The 12,296-nt window shown below is 45.7% G+C and overlaps 1 protein-coding gene across 4 annotated transcripts in view; it reads left to right on the forward strand.

The window, feature by feature from the left end:
- SLCO2B1 (solute carrier organic anion transporter family member 2B1) overlaps positions 1–12,296 on the forward strand; it is a 133,829-nt gene that overhangs the window by 111,571 nt on the left and 9,962 nt on the right. For all 4 annotated transcript variants that reach the window (XM_030556700.1, XM_030556685.1, XM_030556676.1 and 1 more), the window contains one exon: positions 11,634–11,803. In XM_030556700.1, the coding sequence (XP_030412560.1) occupies positions 11,634–11,803 (170 nt within the window). The remainder of the gene's footprint in view (positions 1–11,633; positions 11,804–12,296) is intronic.

Genomic DNA, 12,296 nt, shown 5'->3' on the forward strand with positions numbered 1-12,296 from the left:
GCCCACCAGAAGCTTTCCCTGAATAAGCAGCGGCCATAGTTTGGGAACCACTGGTCTAGATAATACTTAGTCCTGCCATGGATGCAGGGGACTGGACTAGGTGACCTCTTGAGGTCCCTTCCAGTCCTATGAGTCTATGATTATTACTATTTATTTGCATAATGGTAGCACCTAGGAGTTCCATTCATGGATTGAGACCCTGTTGTGTTTGTGGTAACAATCTAGTTCTTAAGTGGAGAAATTAGACATATTACACCATGGTTCGCGCTGATGCAAACCCACAGAAAATATAATAGTTAAACATGCTTTCTCTCAGTGACCTTTGGCAGCTGCAGCACCTAATTCTCACCCGTTAGTTCTTTGATAGTCAGGATTACCCTATTCACTGTTCAAAGCCTGAAATCAGTGACTTATTGACTGGAGAGGACTGCACTGACCAGAAAATTACAAAATCTAAAATTTTCTCACACAATCTGCTCACAGTAACTTCCTTTCTCTAGCCCAGGCTGACCAAGATAATTATAATCCATGGCACTTAACACCCAGTGGATAACTCCACCAACAATATTGTCACCCTTCTGCAGAGCCATAGTAGATGTTGGGGTATTACCAGTCAGTTTTCCATTAGATAGAGTGAAAATTCTCCTGAACTAGACCAACACACAGTACATTGGGCATTATAAGTAACCCTGACAAGGAGATGAGTGCAGATAATGCCATGGCTACTAAGACTGAACTATGCTCCTTACGTGCCTACTAACAAGTTACTTGCCCAGCTTTCCACAGAACAACTTCAATCTCTTTTTGGTTTGGATTCACCCTGGTCCCTGCCAGTATCTCCTATTTCCTGAAAATTAAAACTAACTCCCATCTGTCACACAGCATGAGAAAACTGTGTTCTTGCTGCTCGTTAACCTAGATAACTGAGTTTGTTGCACTGCAGCCACCCAAGACACAAAGTCATCTAGATAAAAGCTCAGACAAAGCTGAACTTTACTCTTCCCACATGCCAGCAGTATAGCGTATTTATTGGTTCCCAATTCTCTGCTCAGAGAAATGGCTAAATTGCTGCAGGAAAAAAAACATGGTTATTACATTTTATGGTATTCCCCAAGCACAAGCTGTCATGGGTGTAATTATGTTTTTGTTACTATTTCCATTGCCAACCCTGCAGAGTAAGTGACTATGGCACTGTGATGCCTTTTTTTCCTGTCTTCTGCATCATTACATTTCTAAGAACTCCTGTGTGCAGGGCCGGCAGCCATTTTGGTCTTGGAGTTGCTGCCACCTGGTTCAGAGGAGCCATGTACACAGTACTCTCTTCTGGGGACTGTATTTCCTTCATTCTGCTTTTTTTCTTACTTTAAGATAAAAGCCTTCACAGGCTGAAAGCATGTTTTGCCACGTGTTTATGGAAACATAAACTCAATTTGCATCAGGGCTACTCAAACTTTGCTCAAAGTGAAGGCTGCACTGACCTATTGCCAAGAGCCTGAGGACCACAACCCATTCCCCTCACATGGAGCAGATTACATTCTCATTTTTCACAAAGGAGTGCGGGCTGCAGGAAGTACAGGCCCCATCATGCAGTGTCCGTCTTGAAATGAGTGACCTTCCACCAGGCCATAGTGGAGCATTGTATGTTGAGTCCCACAGTTTGCACAGACTGCACCTCTCTAAGGAAAGATGAGCGCAACCTTCCCATCATCACCTGTGGATGGTGTATTGTTGGCTATTTAGAACATAAGTATATAACCAGGCCAAGTAACAGCAGGGTGAACTATTAATAGAGTTACAGAGACGAGAGGTAGTCTGAAGAAACCAGTGTGGTGTGTTCCTGGGAATGGGTGATGATACTGCTTAGTATCTAAAGGGTTCCCTGTGCTGGAGCTGGTGTGGGGTGAATGGAAACACCTCCGTTCAGGACTCTGAGGCACAGCACAGAATTCTCTAGCCAGGGGGCTGGGGGCGTTAGAGTGGCGTTAAGCCATCCTGCACTCTCCCAATCATGAGCTGCTCCAGGGATTGTGGAGGCCCTCAGCAGAACTTTGGAAGCCCTGGGGGCCAGTTGAGGTTAGAGTAGCCTCCTGGAGCTGCTCTATGGGGTGCAGCATTGCCTGTAATCTCCCTGTTCAAACATCCGTCTCCTCCTGCCCCCAGCCCCACTCCCAGCATGCCCCTATACCACGGCTTGTGAGGGGGTCCTCAGAAGGTAGCCTTATGGCTGTCTTCTGCAGTCAGTCCGCCACTGAAGGAATTTTCCTCCAGCTCGACGTGGGACTTTTAGGGCACCTTATGTCATTCTGGCCCTTTTACGTGATGTATGGGGATGAAAGGGAAGATGGGGCTCTAACCCTTGAGTGGTGCTTTGGTGGTGTGTGCTAGTGCCAATAAGGACTTATATGAGAGACGTCCCAATACAGTCCACATGTGACTTAATGCACGTCCCCAGAACTGAGAGGTTAGTGTGCCAACTCCCACTGTGCCACCTCACTCACACACTATATAAACAATCTGAATCTGACAGGGGCAAGAAAGATGTGTTTCCTCCTCCAAGGGAAAAAGCAACAAAACTTTAAATACCAGCAAGTCCTAGCTAGCAAAAAAAGAACACGCAACATGCATGGTTTGATGTGACCTACTTTCTCATCTGAGAACTCAGTTGCCAGATATTACCACTGAGTAATATTATTTGACATCCAGCGATGAAAGAATTTGTGGTTGGCTGCCTGCCAGAATAGGATCCTGGCTGCTACTGACTCCCACAACCTGCAGAGCTGGTTTCAGAGGTTTGGTGAAATTCTTTTTCGAGCCATGGCTGTGAAACACAAGTAATGGTAGCAGGATTTTCTAAACCAGGGTTTATGTAATCTGAAAAGGTTTGCAAAGGCAGCTCTGTGCTGTGTTAAAACACCTACGTGTGCAAATTGTGTAGCATACGTATTTCACAAATACTCTCTGTTGGATGGATTCAGACCTGCTCAGATATCTGCAGCTGTGTTGCCCTCTAGTAGTTAGAGGCTTTGAAATGAATCTGTGGTCACTCACTGCCGTGAAGTCACAGCCGAATGAAAGGAAAGGAGCATGGTCTTGTTTGGAGCATGTGCATGGGAGACAGGTATCTTAGGGTTGTATTCTTGGCTCTGCCGTGACTTTGGGCAAGTCATCTAAACTCTTTATGACCCAGCTTCCTTATAAAACAGACACAGTAATACCTCACTCAAGGTGGCTTTAATTAACCTTAACTATGGTAATTACTGTTTATAGAAGTGCAGAGTGTTATTGTCTAAAAGAAAACCAGGTGCTTTGAGCGCTGTGTTAGATCCTGGCTAAGACCTGGCCAGCCATGCTGGAAGAACAACTGTGGGGAGAAAACTACTTTGAACAAATGACTCTAGGTTGTTCAGTTAGGTTTTAGTCTCAGCAGCCTATTTTTTTATGGTTTGTTTGTAATCATTTCTATCTTGATTCCTTCCACTTGACATCACCTAAAGGTTTGTTCTGTGTTAATAAACATAATCCTGTTTTATGACAAAACCATCTCAGGGCTGTGTTTCAAACTGAGGAATAAAATCATTGGCCAAACTCACAGCCTCATGCTGTGAACTCTCCTAAAAGGAGCAGCAAACTTCATAAGGTTTTGTGAGTGCTACAGTGAGGGGCTGAGCATTGCAAATGAGATGGTTCTGGGGAGACTTGGAACTAGAGGGGCTGTTGATGTCACTCTGTATGGAGGAACCAGGCTGGTGGAAGCCAGGGTGAAGTCAACATGCTGGCAGCAGGCTCTCAGGGCTCTGAGCCAAAGCTGTACAGCACAGAAGCATCCAGGGTTAAAGGGCGGGTGGTGACACAACCTCTACTGGTCTGGGTGAATGCCCAAAGTGTCACACCCATACTGGCAAAAGGGCAACAGATAACGTGTGCACGTCACCCTCTGCACTTTGCTGACATTGTCCACGAGCACAAGAGGTGTTTCCATTGGGGCCAACTGCTTTTGTTTAAAAAAAAAAAAAAGCAGATGTTCTGAGGCAGGCTGTAGATCAGTGTTAAAATGCTTTAGATTATATTTATCGGTTGTAGATTGTCACTAACAAGAAAGACTTGCACCTCTGGCATTTTGGTTGTGTGCTGTTTATCCTGTCTAGTTAGATTGTAAACTCTTTGAGGCAGCACTGTCTTTCCATCTGTGTTAATTTAGCACAACAGGCAATCTTACTACATCAAAAGCTAGCTAAGGAAGTGCTCCTTTAACTCAAGTGGAAGTGGCCTCCCCAAGTGTGTGTGTGATTTATTGGGTAAATGTATTTGTGGTCTGTAGCACATGAATGTGTGATGTCAGCACCAGGTTTGAAATATCTTGGCTCCCTGGAGCTATATGTATTAATCTGAGCCCTGCAGTCTTTTCAGGTTGAGTCCAACAGACAACTGAGTGTGTGGTTTTTGTTTAGACAATAACACTCTTCACTTCTTCCAGTGTCTCTTTGCTTAGTTTACAATGGAGACACATTGAAGCAGGCAGGACCACATTCATTTGCCTAAAGCAGGATGACTTAAGCACTAACTGCTAAACACATTTTAAGGACATATTTCCAGCCCATAGATATAATTTTCTATATAGCACCCGTACACATACCACTATGTAGTGATAATCAGCAGTGTGTTACCAGTTTGTATATCGTACCTTGCATGCAGGACCGGCTCTAGGCACCAGCAAACCAAGCACGTGCTTGGGGAGGCACAATTCCAGGGACAGCATTCCGGGTGGTTTTTTGTTTGTTTTTTTTTGCTTCGGCAGTTGTGATCTCGGAGGTTTCTGCTTGCGTGACACCTTTTAGATGCAGATTATGACAATGGTGAGTTGGGGTACATGGAGCTGGTCAGGCCAGCTGAAACTCACTGCTAGACACCAAGGAATCTTTTGTCTTCTGGCACTGGGGTGCTCTGAGGATCACAGTAATTTGTCACATTTATCTCTGGTGCATGTGAAATGTCTTTAACAAGCTGCAGTGAGAGCCAAGAGCTTTATTAAGCATGCTGCATAGCGGTGTGTAACCGGGTCCTTTCCTAGGCCCCCCCTTGCTGAAGCTCTTTGCTGTCCCAATAAAGCACTATGAGCCTCTTCTTGATGCAGCACCCGTGGCTTTTATTCACACAAAGTTCCCATCACCAGTGATACTATTTACAGAGCTTTACAGGTCTTACTGTCTCCTCTTTTACAGGGAGTCTACCCCAGCCTGGAGACCACCCTTTCTCTGGCCATTCCCCCCTGTTCTCTGGCTGTCAGCCAGCCTTTATGGCCCTTCATCCTGCAGGCCCACAGGTGCAGCCAGTTCCAGAGGCCAGGCACCAGACTTCTCCCCAGCCCCAATCTATTTCCCCTGATTGGGGCTGGCTGAGCAGGGGCTAATTAGGTGACCTTGCAGCAGCCCTCTGCTACACAGTAGATGTAGCAAACATGTCGCCTCTTGTTCAACATCCTCCCCTTGGGGGCAGAGAGAGGAGCAAATGTGCAGTCCACCTTGACTCTGACTTATGGGCACCAAGTACATTCAGTTTCACAGCTACGCTGTCGACATCAGGAAGCAGCAGCTAAAAATCTCACTAGGCCACAGTGGAGTTAGTCCCATTTTTAGTTGAATGCTCTGTTAAAACCTGGTGCATCGATCATTATGACCCCTGCTCTGTACGATAACAAGGATGATCCTGCATTTATAGAGGGCCTTCCTTCTACATGGGACCCAAATTATTACCTGGGCTTCTTTCAACCCAAAGCTCTTGGTAACTTTTACTCTATGTGAGGTGAAGTCAGGAGATAAATCATGGGAGACACAGCCATCTGACCGATAGATGACTAGCACAAACAGGACAACCCAAGTGCTTTCACTTAAAGATACACTTTACTTAGTCTCACACATACAGAATGGGAAGAAACAGTCTAGGAAGGAGTATGGCAGAAAGGGATCTAGAGGTTATAGTGGACCACAAGCTAAATATGAGTCAACAGTGTGATGCTGTTGCAAAAAAAGCAAACATGATTCTGGGATATATAGTATAGGAGATATCCTATCTCTTAGAACTGGAAGGGATCTTGAAAGGTCATTGAGTCCAGCCCCTGCCTTCACTAGCAGGAACAAGTACTGATTTTTGCCCTAGATCCTGAAGTGGTCCATCTCAAGGATTGAACTCATAACCTTGGGTTTAGCAGGCCAGTGCTAAAACCACTGAGCTATCCCTCCCACAATGTATTAACAGGTGTGTTTTAAGCAAGACATGAGAAGTCATTTTTCTACTCTACTCTGTGCTGGTTAGGCCTCAACTGGAATACTGTGTCCAGTTCTGGGCACCACATTTCAAGAAAGATGTGGAGACCGTTGGAGAGGGTCCAGAGAAGAACAACAAGAATGATTAAAGGTCTAGAGAACATGACCTAGGAAGGAAGGCTGAAAGAATTGGGTTTGTTTAGTTTGGAAAAGAGAAGACTGAGAGGGGACATGATAGCAGTTTTCAGGTATCTAAAAGGGTGTCATAAGGAGGAGAGAGAAAACTTGTTCACCTTAGCCTCTAAAGATAGAACAAGAAGCAATGAGCTTAAACTGCAGTAAGGGAGGTTTAGGTTGGACATTAGGAAAAAGTTCCTAACTGTCAGGGTAGTTAAACACTGGAATAGACTGCCTAGGGAAGTTGTGGAATCTCCATCTCTGGAGATATTTAAGAGTAGGTTAGATAAATGTCTATCAGGGATGATCTAGACAGTATTTGGTCCTGCCATGAGGGCAGGGGACTGAACTCAATGACCTCTCGAGGTCCCTTGCAGTCCTAGAATCTATGAATCAAGCACTTACGCATGTCTGCAACAGGTTAGTAAAACACCTCCAACCTTCAATAATTACCAAAGCTGAGTGTGGCTCTTGAGTGACACAGAGGCAGCCTATCTGCCAGTGGGGAACACAAGATGCATCCAGAGGGAGAGACCAGTCTTGAAGAGTCCCACTGCCTCCAAACTTTTCCGCTTATTTTATACATTAGTCAAGCAAGATGTTTTCTTCTGATTATTGATTAACCAAGCACATCCTGCTTTTCTAAAATGCATTTATCATCAACTTCAACACAATTCTTATTATGAAGGATGCGAAGTCAAGCTGCCCTTTCTGTGGCACAGAACAGCCCCTCCCCTCTTTCCTTGGTTAAGCTAAGCTTGCTGACTTGGCTGCTTTTAGCAATAAGGCATAGTGGTTTCAGGCACTTTACTGGTTTGCCAAAATTTCCCCATACAAAATCACTTTTCAAACATCATTAATTCTACAGACTATGAGGCAGATCAGGGCGAGTTTTGGAAGCTCGCACTGTAACCGCCCTTTGCGTGGTAACCCTTTGCAACTAACAGCCTGGCAGTCACTTGTGACTAGGACTCAATCTCCTGTGGACCTAAGGCACTCAGGACAAGCTTGACTTAGAGATACCATGTGGGATGGGGCAGCCAGGCCTCACACCGGCAAGGCTCCAGGAGGTTAATGAAGGACTGTGGATCCAGCTGGCCCCACCCTGCTACACTTGTAGCAGATGTCAGGAATGGAGAGGAGAGGTAAAAGGAGGAGACCAGCTGAGTTTGGGGCTGACCAGGAAGGGGAGCAGAGCTCTGCTTCTCCCTTGGTGAGGGAAGCCTGTTTTCAGCCAAGTGTCTGTGACAGCTTACTGCCAAGATGAGCCTCCTAATGGATCGGAGAACTGGGCCCAGGAAGACATGGCTGCATGAAGACAAGCCCTCAGTAGAAAGGTGGGGTCCTGTTGAAGAAGTCTCAGACAACCCCTGGTTTTGAGTCCATAGCATTCCTTTATTTTTGGACTTCAGTACCCCAGAAGAGTGGGACTCAAGTGTGCCTTAGCTGGAAGGGTAAAGCATCATTCCTCCGGACCCTTGATAGGTGACAGCTGACCATCGGAGACCCCACAACAAGGTTACGGGCTCCCATTGGGCCACAAGGGGCAACACAGAGGTAGGCCCTTTCACACAGCGATTTACAGTCTCCAGGCAAGACTCCTTCTAGAAGCTGTCCCCAGTCAAGATCACAGCTTGCTACATACTAACATTTGATGGAGTTGTTCCTTTAGCTGAAGTAATTGATATATGGGTGGTGCTGTGAGGGGAGTCTGCACAGCTGCTGTCTGTGCTGTACCTGTTTTGTGAACACACACGTCAGCCACAGGCTGTAAATCCAATCCCTTTCACAAGCTCTACTGTCCCTATCTGTTTGTGTAAAGGTCTATTTTAAAGAACGAGCTCCTTGTAATAACAAGTCAATAGTAACTAAAAATAGATAAACTGGAAAACTCTGTATCTCATCCCACAATCTGTTCTCTTCACTAGTAATATGTTGGTTATTTTTGTCCCTCTCTCAAAGGTGAGGCTTTGCATTCTCCCCAGCCCAAGCAGAGCTTTCTAATTTAATGTTTCATTGAGTCTGGACTTAGTGAAAGCAAGTGATTAATGGCCATGGCTAGAACCAGGCACAGTGGGACCAGGCAGACAAGTCTCTCAAAGTTACCCACTCCAACCCTGACAGCAGCCTTCAGCCCTGATCTGCGGGAGTCTTGTTCACGCCCTAGGCCTAAGCACAGACTGACAGCTGTGCTGCATCTCATGCTTTTGTGATGTATTTATCTTTTATTCTTTTGGCTTAGACACAAGATGATACTCTAACCAAGAGGTGCCTGCATCCGTGCTGTGGGAATAGAGATGGAAATTAATATGAACAAATTCATGGCATTAGGCTGTATAACAAAAGATTTTACATTCCATCCAAAGTAAATGAACGCGAGCCCCCAGGCCCTATTAGTTGAACTCCCCTCCAGGCCTGGGATAAGAGATCCCTCCATTCTGACTGACAATTACCCATCATTGCCTGCTGGGCCCTCTCTGAAAAAAGGGAACTAAACCCCGGTGGACCTGCCGCAGGCGTCCCTGTGGATGGTCCGCTGGTCCCACGGCTCTGGTGGACCTGCCGCAGGAGTGCCTGCGGATGCTCCACCGGAGCTGCGGGACCAGCGGACCCTCCTCAGGCACGCCTGCAGGAGGTCCACCGGAGCAGTCTGCCGCCCTCCCAAATCCTGGTACCCTAGGCAACCGCCTAGGTCACCTAAATGGAAGCGCCGGCCCTGACTAAACCATTCCAACCCAGAGACTGCAGATATGCTAGGAACACCTCATAGTCAATGGTGTCTAATGCAGCTGACAGATTTAATATAATCAGAATGGATATCTTATTCTTATGTGTAAAGAAGTTAATTTGCAAACTGTGCTGGGATCTACCAACTTAAATTCATTTGTGATCTGATTCCTTAAGGTTCTGAGGGCCATCAGCTTCAGAACTTCATTGGCTTCCCGAGGAGTTGAGGGTGTTTAACCTCGAAGGATTGGGCCCCTTCATTGGAAGAACCCTCCCCCCCAACCCAAAACAAACAAACAATCAAAGAGCTCACCACACTCAGCATAAAAAGAGACGTTCTAGACACGCCTGTTGGCCCCTGGACGGGTCTTTGTATAGACCTTTCAGACAGATTCATATAGTTTTGTAAAGCACAAAACTAAAGTGAGGCCATAAAATAGATCAGAGAAATAGGTTAACCAGCTTAGATAGAAGTTAAAGGTCACACTGGCAACACAGAGGTATCGCTAACACCAACCATCCATATCACTTTAGTGCTCCTTGACTCAGTTACAGCATGCTGCTAAAGACACTGGTTCTTTTCTCAAGCTCTGAGAGCAAATTCTTCAGGATACAGAAACCTATCAGCCAGTCCTGTTACCATTGCAGTCAATAGCAAAACTCTCATTTCTCTTTAGTTTCTATTGCACTCAGAATGAGAGAAAACCTCCTTTCTGGACACAGAAATGTTCTCATTCAAGAATATGTTGGGCTATTGAAAATAGCTTCCAGTATTGATTTCCACCTCTTCACCAATAAGGTTCCAACTTTTATAGGACATAATTAACTATTCCATTCTATATAGGTTTTATAACTGAACTCTTAACCAACCACCTGGAGATCCATCTGTGGTGTAGTGGAAACACGTTGAACTTGAAATGTTGTCCATAACACTACGTACTGGAGGTAGTAACTGGCATTAACAATGAGATAGGATCTTGCACATGCTTTTGAAAGTGAAAGATAGGATGCAATTACCTCACTTACAATGATTAAATATTTAACCCCAGCCTTTTCATCTGAGCCACTCTGTTTCATGTGTTTCATATAGCAGATTGGATAATTTTATTGTCTACTTGTAGGTATTTTACTAACTATGTAATTAAAAAGAACTTGTAAGATGGGCACACATCTATTCTTTAATTGGTCCATGTTCTCAGAGTTTTGCATCAGTAACTTACTGCAGGATTTGGCCCAGACTGTAAATAATAGAACATTTCTTATGGAGCTGTGATGTCAGACAATGAGAGGGGAAGTGGGAAACTAGCATCTATCACTGAGGAGAGACTGGTCTCTTGTAGATATGAAAGATTCAGTTGGTTCTAGTGGTTTAACCATTGATCATCCCACTGAGGAGGGGGAAGCAAAACTTGCCCTCCTTTCTCGATGGAGCAATCTAAGTGAAATTCTCCATGCAATCCTCCCGCAGTGTTTTGCCCCAGATATTCTCCCACAACTGTTTCTGCAGGAAGATTTAATTCAGACAAATAAACATGTTTGATTTAATTTTTTAACAAGCTGTTGCTGAGATCTCTCATAAAAGATGAAACTATCCCAGGAATCAGAGTTTGTTTCAGGTGGCAAGGTGCATAAACATCTCAAACACACAATAGACATGCAACAAAGGACTAAAAGCACAAAACCTGAGGAATCACTACAAGAATGGGTGGGGAGGAGCCCTACAAAGGAGCTGGCATGACTGATAATAGAAATGTCTCTGAAAAAGGAATATTACTAGATGGCTTCTATAAGTGAGGAGGGGCTGGACTGAGGCAGATGTTCAGGGGATGATGAGTGCCACACCCAGGAGCAACGGCAAAGTCTTGGCCACCCTCTGCTGTAAAGTCTGATGGTGATCACAGCTATCCAAGAATGCCCCAAGTCACCCTCTTGGAGTCCTTTAGTACAGAAGCCGGGGTCAGGAAGAGCGTGTTCCATGGGTGCCAACTCCGTGGGTGCTCCAGGGCTGGAGCACCCATGGGAAAAATAGCAGTGGGTGGAGTGAGGGCGGGGCACGCTCAGGGAAGGGGGTGCAGAACAAGACAGGAAGGGGCAGGGTGGGAAGCGGCAGAGTACGGGTGGGAACAGGTGGGGCAGGAGTGGGATTTGGGGGAAGGGGTGGAGCGGGGGCAGGCTTGCAGCAGAGTAGGGGTCAAGCACCTCCTGGGAAATGACAAAGTCAGCACCTGTAGCATGTTCTCTTCCTTACCGCAGTCTGCCACTGGTCAGGTATAATAGTAATGAATCTTTGCCTGCATCAGAAGCTAGTTACTGGAGGCTGAATATGTGACTAAACAGACCCATGGTTTGATTTAGCAGGGCAAATCCTAGGTTCTTATCTACATCTGTGCCTCCACTTACAGCTGGCTGCAGTGCCTTATATTTCCAATGGCTTCCCCCATCTCAGCATCTTCTTTGCTCTCTTTTCAGAATTATACAAACTGCAGGTGCATCTCTACAAATGGGGCTGAAGGATCTGCCTCTCCTGGGACCTGTGGCACAAATTGCTCCCACCTCCTCTTACCCTTTGTTTTACTTTCCTGCCTGGCTGGAATCCTGGCAAGCACTTCACACACACCATCCTTCATGCTCATCTTGAGGTAATGTAGGCGGGATTGTCACCACTCTCGTACCATGGGCTCTATTCAGCATCCCCCCTCCTCTGGAGAATACTCTGGAGCTGGGATGAGGAGTTCGAGTTTTGAAAACCCAAAACCATCGGTGGCTCAGATCTGGGAGCAATTTTTCCAAACCACAAACGTTCAGGGAGTGGCAGGCATGAGGGTTAAATTCAGAGCTCTCGTCTTGGCACATCTCTATGATATGTATCCACATTTAATCATATATATTGTTATTTATATGTGGCCATGACTAGAGGTCCCAGTCAGGGGTCATGGCCCAGCCTACTAGGCCCTGTACAAGTGAGGAAATGGAGCCCAGAGGGCTCGCAGTCTAGGGTTATGACAAGACACTGCAGGTGGATAAGCAGATTAACAGGGACAGGGTGGGTGATAAGGTAACAACAGAGATGGACCTGATTTGAATATGGGCCTGATTCTGATCCCCAATTGAATTTACAGCAGTGTTACCTCA

The sequence above is a fragment of the Gopherus evgoodei genome, chromosome 1 (genome assembly GCF_007399415.2).
Source record: "Gopherus evgoodei ecotype Sinaloan lineage chromosome 1, rGopEvg1_v1.p, whole genome shotgun sequence".
NCBI classification, from domain to species: domain Eukaryota; kingdom Metazoa; phylum Chordata; order Testudines; family Testudinidae; genus Gopherus; species Gopherus evgoodei.